The sequence below is a fragment of the Amblyomma maculatum genome, chromosome 2 (assembly GCF_055883805.1).
Source record: "Amblyomma maculatum isolate TAMU_Amacu chromosome 2, ASM5588380v1, whole genome shotgun sequence".
Taxonomy (NCBI): domain Eukaryota; kingdom Metazoa; phylum Arthropoda; class Arachnida; order Ixodida; family Ixodidae; genus Amblyomma; species Amblyomma maculatum.
In genome coordinates this window covers 205,013,768-205,028,502 of record NC_139345.1, presented here as the reverse complement: position 1 = coordinate 205,028,502, position 14,735 = coordinate 205,013,768, and the positions used below count along the sequence as shown (strand labels likewise).

Below are 14,735 nucleotides of genomic sequence, written 5' to 3'. Positions count from 1 at the left end.
CAGAGGCTTTATAAGCAAGCTGTTTCGTGAATAAATCTAGTTGGAAGTCTGCGCCTTGTTCCTGCCTGCGTGTTTCTTATTCCCGCTTTTCGTGCAGTTTTACTCGTTCCACAGAAATACTCTACGGCAAGGTGATGTGTTAATGCAGTGACATTGGCCACCTGTTCCGCGAATGCACCAAGCCCAAGATCACAGCCACCATCAGGGCGGAGCAGCGACGATCTGGCAAGGACAACGGCACCAGACAAGCGTACTGTTTCTTGCACTCCACTGGCGGTACACTGCCTGTCGTTACACGCCGCGTAAACAAACCGATCAAGATTCGCATGAGAGTGAAGTAAACGTGGGCGAAGATGCTCTTCGCGGGAACATTCGTACGCATGACCGACAAACTACGGATTCGAGTCGTCTTCAACCGGAGCATCATATGAGGCGCGGCAACGCTGCATGTTGAAGTTTGCGATATGAAGGTACTTTTGAGTGACGTTGTCATGACGCTGCTGCCAGAATTCATCCACCTCATTCTTGGTTCGGACTGAAGCCGTGCTGCCAGCGTAGGCATGACCTTCATACGACTAACGACATGGCTCTTCAAATCAGACTTTGCTAATGTGTCATCGAGGTCACCATGTCCGGTGTCAAAATCCGCATAACGAACAGGAAAGGCCTTGATATCATCGCTTTAACAGAAGTCGGTTGAACCTGAACTCAACGACAGCGGCTTTTTGCGGCTAAAAAAAAAAGAAAAATCTCTACTCCGACGACGACTTCACGGCTTTGGTAGAAGACGCAGTATCTAAAGTATCGAAGACCGCAAACGAAAGATAAAAGGGCTTGTTAAGGTTCATTTTGCATATGCATAAAAAGGCGTACAAATAAAAAACGGACACATTGGCACGTGTTATCACGCAGGACGCAGCATTCAGTTGCGGGACGGCGTGCTGATCTCATCGAGACTCCAGCGGACCGACAGTTTATCCGGAAGCAAGTAGACGACTGCCTTACCAAATGAAAAATCCGACCGAGTGAGAGCGAATATGGCGCCCCAACGATAGTAGTGGACCAACCGCTCCACCGACGGCGCCGCAAATGGTGCACGATCACCAAAAGCTCAACGGGAAGACAATTAGCAGAAACGAACAAACTTGCGCAAAACGTGGAGGAAGAAAGAGACGTGACGACAAGATGTCTCTTTCTTACTCTACTTTTTGCGCAAGTTTATTCCTTTTTGCTAATATGAGCCAACTCACCCAGATAAAAGTACTTTTTGAGAAGACCATTAGCCACTCATACCCGATTCCGATCACGGAGGATGTCATTGACAACATCATGAGGGAAGGCTCGGTGCATTTCACTGTCATGGAATCAAATGTCGCCTTCCTAACCACCCGAATAAAGCCCGAAGACATTCACAATATCCTGTGTTCGTCACCCCGGACGGGAAGTACGAGTACCCCCGTATGGTCTTCGGCTTCTGCAAGGCACCACAGATAATGCAGAGTGATGCGTCGCACATTTGGCGGCCTGAAGAGAACATCAACGCACATGGGCAACATCAGACAGGGAGCTGCAATGATGACAGGCGCTTGAGCTACTTGAACAGAAGCTGACAATCATCAACGGTCTCAAAATAAACATACGAAAGTGTCAGCTTGTTCGAGACGAGGCTATCTTCCCGTCTACTCAAGCTGCAAGGCGGCCCAGAGTAGCTGAGGACGACCCACCTGACTATGAGATCGAAGATAGCATCGTTATCAGGCGATCGATTCAATACGATTGCATCTGCAAGCGAGTGATTCTCCACGCCACACTCGGTTGCAACCTAATGGTGGTTTTCAACAACGGCCACCTCGTCATTGAAAAGACCAAAGACCTCATCCGGAGAAAGTACTGGAGGCCATCCATGGTGAAATACATCTGCTAATACATAGAGACCTACCACACGTGCCAGGTGATAAACGCCCGCACCATGCGATATGAAGGATGCCTGAGGCCAAGAGATATCCCCACCGAACCGAACAGTGTCTTCTCGTTATACCAACACGATAGCCCAACGGGCGAGTTGGTGAAACATGTTTTTTTTTTATTGTGCACTTGTTGATAGAGCGGTCAATGTTTCCATATACTGTGTTCCTTCATTAAATAAACTTTCAGTTGTGAGTCAGCGCTCATCCTGTGGTCGAGGCGTGCTCCACCCATGTTCTGCTACTGACATTTGCCTCAAAATTCTGTTGACGCTCAACACAATAGTTTTTACCTCATACATGAGTGCCCACAAACATTGGCTGCATGAATATTCGACAGAAAACTCATAAACGCCATTATAAACCACCGACGCCATACATTAACAGTAGTAATCTATGAAGCCGGTCTGTAATATCTATTAGAAAGAGAATTACGTGAACTCAAAATCTCAAATTGTTTGACAGCTCACTAAGCTTGCATTACCTTGGTTCAGTTCTAGAACAAATATTTCTGGAAAGGGGAAACTTTTACGAATGGAATGTCACTGCACCCAAAATGGAAGACTGTACTTATATGCGGATCTGCCTGCAGCAACTGCAATTCGGTGCGAGTTGAAAAAGGAATGCAGACAGGCATTGTGAAAAATGGAAGATGTCGGCTGCTTTCATGATTTTCTACAGAACCTTATCCCAATCGAGAAAAGACAAAGCGCCGAACAGAGGTTGCTGCAGACATTATTTCGCAAGTGCAAGCTTCCGCTGTACTACCAAAGCAGTTGCATGTTTTCAAGGATTACCGTCTTCTGGCATTTAGTTACCATTTGACTGCGTTGTGCACATGACACTGTAGAATCAGTTTTGCAGGAACGACTAGGTGACATAAGAATATAACATTAAATGCCCTTTAGAAGCAAATTGCTAATTCTCTTCAGAGATAAGCACACTATAAAGAAGCACACTATACAGAATGGATAGGCTTTATTGAGCATTTCTGCTATTAGCATTCTCACAGCCACTGTTTAAAAAATATAATGAAACAAGTTGTCAGCAGTCAATGACCGCATGTTGAAAAAAAGAATATGTTTCGAACACATACGGGTCGCTTCCGGAATATAGATCTTTTTCATAATTAATAATAAGCACAAATAAACAAAAATCAGGTGTTTTCTCTCTGCAAAGAGACAAACTTTGCTATTGTTTGAAAGTGCAAAAAGATTGAATATGTTTTTGAAATTGTTTCTCGTCCAAAATTCGTTTAGTGCACATCACCGCCGTTACAAACATACACTTCATACACACAAGAATTCACGGACACTTACAGTATGCCCTTTCTCTTATAGTCAAGACTGCACAAAAATTTGAGCTTCTTTTCAACACTTAATTATGGCAAAAAGCTCCAGCAAATTTCACCCTAAATTAAAATAAGCATCATTGTTACAATGGAATGCAAATGTAAAACTTACAGGCCCCCAGATAATCACAGTGCATATACTTAAGCCCTCGAACAAGTATCATAAAATTGAAACTCACGAGAATGACCAAATCGTCAATCGTGTAAGCAACCACCACAAACCTGATCATAATGCCACATACTTCGTTAAAAACGCCTTTGCTTTGAAAATATCAATTTAAGAACATACAATTGAACATTCAAGCAGTTCTCATAAAAGCGTCTGCAGCCAATTGCACTGACCAGTTGTGATGACGTCACGGACAACTGGTCTTGCACATCCTAGAGTCAACAAGCCAGCTTCTCTGCCAAGTACAAATCATTTAACTGTAACGTCATGAGAGTATTCCGAAGCTATTGGTCAGCGGAACACCTATGAGGAGTGTTTCCAAGCTTATTTTTTAGTTGTATCCAACTGCTGACTGAAGCCGTAAAAATAATAAAGCATGTAAAATGCTTCCAGTATTTCCCAGTTTTCACAGGGTTTTATAGGAGACACCAACAAGTCTGGTACGATAGATCATGACAGTTTCGACCTCTCTGATGTGGCACCATGGTTGGCATACCAAGCCCTTGTGCTGCATTAAGCAGTTTCATAACAATTAGCAAAGAACCAAGCTACATTGGTGCAATGTCAAATGGCACATCCTTGCTATTGAAAATAGCTGTCACATGAATGATGTGCAAGATGCCTGTTGAAGGTTGAAAACTTACGGAAACGAAGGTTGAAAACTTACGTTTTCAACCTTCGTTTACTAAAAAAAAATAAACTTGCAAGCATCTTTCATGCTCTTGGGCTAAAAAAGGTACAGTGTGTTGCTACTGCACAGAAGTACAAAGAGCACAGTTCAAAGTTGCATAATTACATGCTGGCGCCCGAAGAGCTATTCTGTTTACCAGATGCTGTGGTGCACGATGATCTGCAGCTGCCAAAAAAAATGAATCCTTGCACGTCCACGGCAGTGTAGTCGCAATACTGAAAATAAACCTTCGCCTTGCAGCCTTTGATCGCAGGCATTATCTGACCACTGCATATATAAACACTTTGGTGAAATAACTCATGCTCATCATTACCTTCATTCAATACAGAAGTGCTAAATGTAGAAAAATGCAGGAAAAAAAGAAACCTGCTTTTGTATAAATTATCAATAAAAACTAACCTCAACAGTGAACAAATGTTGACATGTAAAATTCCCATAAGCATCTCATATACTGGAATGTTTCTAAATACAGATATTTATATATGGACGAAATAGTTTCAAAGAGAGAGTAATATATTCAACCGATCTTCTCAGCGGGCATACATGCAGAAGCACGAGAAGACATGTACTGTTGGGAGCAAAAGTGATGTAGGAAATTTCCATTACAACACAACACGGACGAATTTTCAGATAAGATTAACAATGTAAGACCATTTCGTTGGTTTCCAATAGGAGTGAATGTAAATTAAATTCGGTGTAATTCTCGTAGCGCAGAAACCCCAGTGTCATCGTCGTTGTGAGCAAATCATCCTGAGACGCACCAGTTCAAGCGGAGGACTTAGTGGGTAACGTAGAACAAGACGTAACGCACCACATTATTTGTGCAGGTTCCGGTGGATGGCTGTGCAGTGTGCGAGATAACAGTTTCAGTCGTCTGTTTGAGGGCGCGACAATCTCTCCGTTAAAATGCAGCCAAACGTACAGCCGCCAAGTATCTTGGAAAACAACCACCCTGTAACACTCTTATAAAGGTGCTATGCTGTCGCATTTACGAACCTGTAATGTGTTGTTGTTGTTTTTTTTTGCATAATGACTGTGACTGTGAAAGCCGATGTCTGCGTCTCCAAAAAGCAACTGAAACACCTGATGGTGCATATTCACCCTGCAGCGTCATAACCTTAAAGACGGAGCTTAAGTGTCTCCCTAGTTCTTCCGGCGTGGTACATACGCTGAAACTAAAATAATGTTATTGAAGCTACAAAAGTCAGCGTGAAACACACAAGGTAACACACACAGCATTAATTTCCGAAAGCTATGTATTTGTCCTTGCCTGTTCATCCCCGTCACGCTACGTATTCCTTATTATCATGCACCAAAAAGCCCAAGTTTGGTTTATGGTTTGCGCGGTTAACATCTCAAAGCGGCTAAGGCTGAGAAACGCCGTAGTGGCGTGCTCCGGAACTTTAGACCACTTGTTCTTTAACGTGCACTAATATCAAGCCCACGCGTCTACCATTTTAAGGCCGGGGACGGTTTTTAACTGATGTACCTGATTTATTCTCTCAGCTAAGTTTGAAAAGTCACTCATAGGTGACCTACAAAATAATGTACAGCCAAATTTAACTTTTGCAGAACAGACTTAGATCACGCAATGAGAAGCCAAATACAAAAACTCTAAACATGTGTCTGCTACTTACAATGCATAATTAAGCTGTGGTTCCATCTTTCAGTGGAAACTACTAGGAAGAATATGGTTTAATAAAAGCGCAGAGTTTGTTTTGGAATTGAGTATGAGAACATCCTTCGATCAGCAAATCAGGCCCACAACTTTATCCAAATTGCTATGCTACAGGAAATTTAGATTTTGATGTTACATACCAGTGGAATTTATTTAGCGCCTTGAGATCACTGTTACAATATGGCATAGGACCACACTCAAGCGCCATATCATGCCGCTTTTGTTCATAAAGCCGGATACTTTCCTACAGAGCAGTTCAGGTGGTAGGACAAATAAGCTAGACAAAACAAAGGTGCAGAAGAGGTTACGAATTTTGCACTTCATGGATCTCTTTGGCACCAGTTACATGCATTAGAATGCATTTGAACAGACACTTCGCTTTCTCCTAAGCTACTTGGTGGCTTCTATACTGCATTGGAGTGCAAACACAAGCCTCTCAAGAGGATCTGAAATGACTTTTAACGACTAAATGAAAACATTTAGTGGAAATTTCTGCCAGCAATCGACCTTTTACTCCTTTTACATCCAGGAACCGAAACATCTAAACAGTACATATCATTGAGGTTTTCTTCAACAATGATTTAGTTTGCAGTAAAACCTGATCCGGCAAAGAATTAAAAAAGAAATAATTTTGTCTTGTTTTAAGGAGAGCAATCAAATATTGCATGATGATTACAGGACAGGCCATTTCTACAACCTTTATTCTCCGACCAGATCTACCAGTTTCAGAGAGAATGCGTGCGATTCTGTGTACGCTGGCTCGCTAGAAAATTTATCCAGAAAGTGAGCATTGGTATAACTGCAACACACATTTCAAAACACTCGCCAACGAACGTTTTAGCCGCAGCGTTCAATCAAAACAAGACGACCAAATCGAACGATGCAGATGCCTTTTTTTCCACTTTTAGAGTCATAAATTGCCCCGTCGAGTTGGACCACATAGAGCTACAAAAATAGAGAAAACTTGCCTATTGCAGCCAACCACAACCTACTAAGTGGAATAATTTGTAATTGCCGCTCATGTTATGTCCCCCCTGGGGACCCTTGAGGTTCTAATAAATAAAAAAAATATTGTACTCCCATAACGACTACAGATGCGGAGCCAAGAGCTGTAGAGCTTCCTAATTGAGCCCACAAGTTTTCCCTGTTACTGGGTGCGATCGTATGCACGAATGGGCAGGATTTGAGGAGGAAAAAGGCGAAAAGGGGCAGGCATGTCACTACTTGGTCAATTCTATGTTGAAACAAGGAAGCAGCCACGTGGTGCGGGCTCAAGTGCTCTCCAGGGAACTCGACCCGCATAGGACGTTTCAACTGCAAGGCAAGCGACCCCAATAATATTAGCCTTAAAAAAAGCAAGTACGTGAAGCATCGCTTTTCAGAATCTTGAAATTGTGGTTGGAAAACAACAGGCAAGCCGTCCACAGAACACAACTGCTAAACACCTCGACCAGTCATATCGCAAGCAGGATGCGCAGAGTGGAAAGATCACGGAAAGAAAAACGAGGCGAAGACGCGGTCAGACTAGTACAGGCACTTGTGAGCAGAGTGTCATGCGGCCTACTGTTCATCTCTCCTCAAAGAAGCAAAAAAAAAGCTCAATGCAGTGTTCAAGGCAGCGTACAAATGACTCAGCCCTATACCACCAACGAGAGGCTGGAAGCCATAGGCATTCACACATTTTCTAACAGGTACAAGGTATCACCTTACTACCTCAGAGAGAGCACCTTCTCAATGCACAAGGGATCTATCTTGAGAATACAGGGCACAGGTACATGTAGCCCTAATGCCGAAGAAGATGTCAGCCCACACAAACGAAGGCAGACGAAAAGCCCAGGTAGATTATCTGCGGAACAGTGGGACAAAGTGGAAAAGAAGTCTACGAAAATGCAACTATATCATCAAACAAATCAAGCACTACAGCAGTGGCGGCCATAGTGAATTCAAATCTGCTGGAAATCACCAGCATGGCACTCAGCACTGAATGCAAAGTCATTGAGGCAGAAACTGCAGCGACTGCATTAGCCATGCAACAGTCAGATGACATAAACCGAGAAATACAATCACTCAGTCGCAGGCAGCATGTCGGTCCCTCCTAGCGGTATGAATGCATGAAAGATTGCTCAAATTAACAAGCTACAGCAATTGCCCCAACTCTTTGCTCGAACACAAAATCACCTGGATATCAGCAAACTTAAGAGTAGCGGTATCGCAAGAAGGGCGTGGATAGCACACCGCAAAGATATGCAAACCGAGCAAGCTATGCACAGACGCATGCCACCCAGCCAGAGACCACAGCAATAGCCAAAATCTACAACACCAGACTACAACACTTCCGGTCAATCCGTTTTCTTCCCCCGCAACACGAGGGACTGAGAGCACAGGAGGCTAGGAAATGCAGGCAACACCAAGCCAACAACTTCTCAAATTTACACAAATATGGCATATGCTGAACAGTACACGATATTAAATCACGTGGGATTTTACAGGCGGCAAACCAGACAACCCACGAAGTAATACTTGTTGCTGTGCTAGTTGGTTCATGATCGTAGGGGAGAAAAGTAAGCGCAAAAAAAGAAAAACAAAAGCGCGTTGTTCTGTCTCTCGCGTGTCTTTTTTGCGCTTACTTTTCTCCCGTGTAGACAACCTATCAACACACATACACGAACGAACACTGGGAGGCCGCTTTATCCATCTCCGACCTGAAAAACCAGTGAAACCTGGCAAGCGACCGCCATAGTCATTGTAGTCCTGAAATAAGAAGTCATCTGCAGCAGATGGCTTCGTCCTGATTTTGAATTGCTAATAAATGTTCTCGGCTATAACCACTACTATTACTGCTGCTGATACTTCTGCTGCTGCTTGGCCCGTCGTTGTTCTCGCTATACCTCACTTTTGCTCCGCACAGTACTTGTTGCGCAAAACGTAGCATGTAGGTTCCCAAACGTAGATACTATTAGCACTGCCCTACCATGGCAGTTTTCAAGAAGTGTGAAACAGTATAAGTTTAGTAACAAGTGTTGACCATGTGGAGTACGAAACTTTGTCACGAAGCTTTCATGCACTGCATCTCGCCTCGTTTTATGGAATGTCATCGCAACCACACGCAGGTAAAGAAGCATAAACCTCCAAATAAACGTCTCGTAATTATTGCTGCAACACTTTGTTCTAGGGGCATTTGTACAATTCAAAGAGCTCTTAGCAGCCCACTTAGACTACAAATACTTTATTTTTAGCTTGCATAAGCCAGAAAGCCGGAAGAGTGTTTGGCGCAAGGCAGAAACTCTCTAAGGCTTACACTGAAATTTATCTGCTACACAGAAATATAGCTGAAAACAAATGCACAGCACGATGCAGGAGCGATCCGGCTCGAAGTGGTTCATGTGTGACCTGTCGCTGACATAAACTGCGAATTCATAGTATATGCCAACAACTCGTTTTCAAACAGCGAAAATGTCGCACGGGGCAGATGAGGCGCTGACAGATACAGAGCTAATGCAGGAATCGATGCCTCGCGTAAACCAGAAATACATGGTAAATAGTGGTACAATGAACACGTGCGCTGGTCGCATGTGCTGTGGGCATAATTCCTACTTTTGTTGCAGCGCCCGTCACAAAGAGGTCACATTGTAGCTCCTCCCCAAACAAGACAGTCAGCCGAATATTAACCGGAAAATGGAACAGTATTACATATACCAACAAACAGGTTATGAACAAACTGTGTGGCACGCTCCAGTAGACATGTGAGGAGAAACAGCCAGAAAATAGTAATGAAGCGCAATTATGTCACGTTCTGATACCTCTGCTAGAATTAAATTCATAAAAAGATGCAGGCAGCTGCCCCACTGTAATATTCAGTGAAATGATTGACCCATTATTAAATCTGGCAGTTTGTTACCACATCTCAATCCACGCCCTGTAATTAATGCGAAACACGGTGCACACAACCTCAACTCACCAGTAAGTCATCAATCAGCTAGATCAGAGCATGATTGTCTGCCTTTTCGATTACCAAAATTCCTTTTCATGACGTAATACAGAAAATATCCAAAAACAAGATCCAGAGGGTTCCGCAGACGTTTTCCGAAGTGACGGTCACAGGCTAGTCGGTGTGTGCCAGTGCGTAAAGCGCTCGAGCGCACAGCACCAGTCGTTGAAGAGAGCTCGGGATGCAGCCCCAAGCTCTGCTCTCGGTTGAAAGACGGTGCCTTCAGGCTGCAGGCTGCGCAGCTCTGCAAGGTCCTTCCAAAACCCTGCGTAAAGCGAGCTGTCCGTCAGCACTTCCATGACTCTGCTTTGCTGCCAAAACAAAAATGTGGATCGAGAAGAAAGAGAGTAGAATGAGACAGGGAAGAGAAAGGGGATGACAGAGAGAGTGTATTTTTCTCTCTCTGCATCTAGTGAGACCATCTTCCTCTTTGACTCTGTGAGAGAGCTCTCCCTCTCTCTCTAGAGACAAAGATTAGCGAGAGGAGAGACTGTTTCTTTCTTTCTCATCACTGACTGCCATTAATTGCCGCTAACTATAACTCTCGATTACTATATACCAAAACACCACCAATATCCAGGGGAATCCCGCGGCATCCGGCGGACACGTCTGACGCACAGTTTCTGCACACACTTATTGCGGGCGGCACTAATAAGCTGTTAAACACTTTCGCCTTAAAAGACACTGGTTGTACATGCCCTCGTAGAGAGCAAAATAAAACAGTTCATCGATCGCTGGATGGCACCAATCCGCGATGGAACTAGAGGTGGATCAAGAAAATTCTCGAACCATAGGGCTGGGTAAAAAGACCCAGAGAAATCAGGAACAAATTCTAGATACCGAGGGAAATGTTTAGTGAAGGCGATGCTATAAACTACATTACGTCACTTACAGCAGACTCATTTAGGAGTGACGATAGGGTAATCTCACATGACCAGACAGAAATCCGCTTAAAACATGCCAATCTGAACTGGAAAAGGGCGGAAGCAAATATTCTTAAATGCATATCCGCAGGGATTGAAGTAATTCCAATGTAGCTGATTAATTCACTTGGTCCGAGAAGCAAGGAAGCATTGCTAAGAGCTTTGGAAACCGTCATAGCGAATAAACAAATTGTGAACAGCTGGCAGTTGAGTAGATTGGTTGGTTTGGTTGGTTTGTGGGGTTTAACGTCCCAAAGCAACTCAGGCTATGAGAGACGCCGTAGTGGAGGACTCCGGAAATTTCGACCACCTGGGGTTCTTTAACGTGCGCTGACATCGCACAGCACACGGACGCCTTGCTTTTCGCCTCCATCGAAAAGCTGCCGCCGAGGCCGGGATTCGATCCCGCGTCCTTGGGAACAGTAGTCGAGCGTCGTAACCAATGCGCCACCCCGGCGGGGCAGTTGAGTAGAATAAATTTGATTTATAAAGGTAGATTGCAAATTAAATCCTAAATTAAATGATACGAGACTAGATGGCAACCTATCCGTGCTTACCCAACGCATAGAGGAAGCTAGGGTGGAAACACAACTCTTGTATTTAGCTTTCCTAGACATTAACGGGGTATACGACAACGTAAACAGGAAACTCCTGTGGAACATATTAAAATATGTAGGTATAGGTCACGAGGTAAAAGATTTACCTAGAAGAAATACACCACGATAAAACTGTAGGGAGGAAATTACACGGGAAAGGATAAGAAGTGTACAGAAGCTACCGAGACATGCAAAGTATTAACACTCTATCACCCCAACTGCTCATGCAATATACATATGGTAAATATGGAAAGAAGGCTAGAGCAGAGCTTCCCGAGTTTAATGTATGCGGACGATACTGTGCTGTTAAGAGATAGACAGAAAGACTTCCAATGACTAGTTAATTCTTGTGGAGACGAAGGGGACCCTCTAGGCTTCAGCTTTATCACAATTAGGTCGGGTCTGATGACTTTCAGTGGTTGAACCACTCAGGTACTTAAAATACAAGGCCACGAAATACCCAGAGTGGCAGAACATAAATATCACGGGGTATAGATAAATGAAGGATTAACAGAGTTGGAAAAGCAAGAAGAGCATGTTATCAAAGGAGGGTGCAGACGTGCCCAGATAATGAAACACAGGGCATTGTGGGAATACAACAGGTGTGAGGTGGTGAGGGATATCTTGAAAAGAATTATAGTGGCAGGGCTTACTTTTGAAAATGCAGTTTTGGCCCAAAATACAAAGGCACAGTTGCGATTCTAAATAAATCAGGCCTAATATTAGACGCTTAGCACTAGCTGCCCACGTTAAAACGATAAACGAGACGTTACAGGGTAATATGAGCTGGGCATTTTTCGAAGCGCAGGAAGCTCAGAGTAAAATATTATATGGGGAACGCCTGAGGGAAATGGACAGTAAAATGTGGGCAGCAAGAGTATTCAAATACCTGCACCTAAACGCGTTGATGCAACATGAAATGATGTAGCAAACTAACCAGTAAGTATGCAGATCTTTAGGGCGGCGAAATGGAACGTTACAAAGCATGCAAAAGAGACAGAAGGTAAAAACTGGATATATTCTGCACAAAAGAAGAAAGGAGTTGAAATATCTCGAAACTAAAAAAGGCAGAAACAATCTTTATTGTGTAACTAAAAAGGCAGTGCCCTACTTTTTGATGTGGGTGCCTTAGAACGCGAAGCTACAAAGAGATCTTTAAACAAGAAGATGACCAATGTGAAGTATACCGTAAATCTGTAGAAAGAACTGAGCACCTTATACTCGCATGCGATGGTATACCCATCCGCATCTCGATGCAGGCGCAGTCACTCTCACTGAGGAGTTGGGATTTAGAGACACGATGGTCGGGTAAATGAATCTGCGGTGCAAGTTAGCAAAAAGCGGCTAGAATATTGGTGGGTGAAAAGCAGAAAGGTTACGTAAGAAAGAAATAAAACTTTAACAACAGAAATGACAAAAAGGTGAGGGGTTTGTAACAGCATTCAAAATGTAGGAGGGGGAACGAGCATTGTGGAAGTGTGCCCATCCCATTTCAAAGAAGACGCTCTAAAAATACATCCACCCCTCCATTTTCGCAATGCAAACGAAACCCCGGGCAGTCTGGATTGGATGTGCAACGCTATTTCCGAGCACAATACCCGATTGGTGCGGCATGGTTGAGCCGCGAGGCACAAGGATAAAAACGACACCTGTTCTCAAAGTTTATTGCGGTGGGGCAGGTATGAAAGGGAATGGCAGCGGCGTGGAGCGTAACAAGTAGGTCCTTTGATTGGCTTTGGATCACTTTCATGGCAAACGTGCGCCGCATTTCTGCCCTGAATTTCATCAGCTCTTTTGCGGCTCCTAATCTTTGCGGTTGCGCTTCCGTCGAGCGATCAATAGCACAAAAACAAACACTTGCAGCTCGTGCACGTTTTAAATTAATTTAGACGACATGTTCAGTCTGCACCTCATCTTATTAATTCGAACGTTCCCATTCGACCACACTACAGCCCGGGAATCTGTTCGTACAGAAATGGACATAAAATCTGCTATCGGAATTACCTTTAGCGGTCACACCGAACCGCTAAGCGTGATGTTGTCTGAACAGTACGTATGCAAGACTTGTGAAGTAGCGCTATTTTTCAGTTTTCACTTTCGAAAGTTTCAGCCAGTGACCCATCATGGATTCTAGAAGCGACTAAACTTCGTTATACGATCTCAATAACGCCACACAGTGTTCTTTCCCAGCCTAAAATTCTTAAAGCGAAAGCCTTTTTTTAAAAGGCTCATGGTGAAAATGTGGCATGCGTTGTTGTTGAGTTTAACGACGCATAAGCAGCTCAGGCTATCATGCGCCAAGCACATGGTTCTACCTTGTGTTTTGCGGACTATATATATATCCTACATTTTCTTTAAAAGGTTTGCTTTCTTTAGAACGCTAAAAACAGAGGACAGATCCACAAGTTCATTCCACCTACAATCAGTGCTGGATGGAATGGAACGTGTTCATTGTAAAAGCTAGTAAAATACTTTTTTCTTTGTGCTTCAAGTCTTGTGCATGAAATTAAAACAGGATTTACGGTGACTTACTCTCCGCATTTTTCACACACGGGATCGCTTTCTTTCCTCAACAAAAAGTTATGCGTCAGGTGAGTGTGCCCAATGCGGAGACGGCATAATATTACTTCTATAAAACGTTCCTGATGATATGATTTCCATTCCCCCAGAATTGAATACACCAATTGCAGTGTATTATTTAGTTCACTACTCTATGAAGCCTACCATTCTTCCTTTAGTTTGCGGTGCATTAACGTTATGCAGTCTCTGCGCGGCATACTGACTTCCTTGATTTGTTTTTCATGAGCTTGACTAGCGCAAACGTCTGCTCTCTCGCTGCCTTCAATGCCAATATGACTCCGGACCCAACAAAATGTTATGACCTTGAACAGAGGCTGTTGTTATGTTGTGTATGATGTCCCCAAGTACTGGCATAACTGCGTTTCAATGGTGCAGGACTGTGAGAACACTTAAGGTGTCTGTGTAAACAATACCGTTTGTGATGTTTCCGCTGATTATTTTTGTTACAACCAGAGCTAGTGCGTAACACTCGGTAGTGAAAACACTTGCACACTGAGGTAGACTTATTGTTTTTTCCATTTCCTTGTACTACTGCACTACAAGCGTGTTTTGTTGTCTTGAAGCGCCATCTGTATAAAATTATTTTCAATTCAAATATTTTTTTTTAAGAGCTAGCTAGGAATTCGTGCAAAACAAAATGTGTTCATGTGGTGTTTTCTTTCTACAAATTTGAGTTAATGTGAACTCACAAACAATGGGGAGGCTTTAGCATGGTGGATCATATGTTGATGCAATATCAGGAAGGGCATTGAGTATTCCTAGTTCTTGGCATTTGTTTCATAACCGAAGTAACCA

The 14,735-nt window shown here is 43.5% G+C and overlaps 1 protein-coding gene across 1 annotated transcript in view; it reads right to left on the bottom strand.

Annotated features, from left to right (window-relative positions):
* Positions 1 to 2,909: 2,909 nt before the first annotated feature.
* Positions 2,910 to 14,735, bottom strand: part of LOC146201101 (glycerol kinase 5) — a 180,001-nt gene continuing 168,175 nt past the window's right edge. Inside the window, exon 17 of the mRNA XM_084595640.1 lies at positions 2,910 to 10,106. Within this exon, the coding sequence (XP_084451766.1) occupies positions 9,949 to 10,106 (158 nt within the window). The 3' untranslated portion in view covers positions 2,910 to 9,948. The remainder of the gene's footprint in view (positions 10,107 to 14,735) is intronic.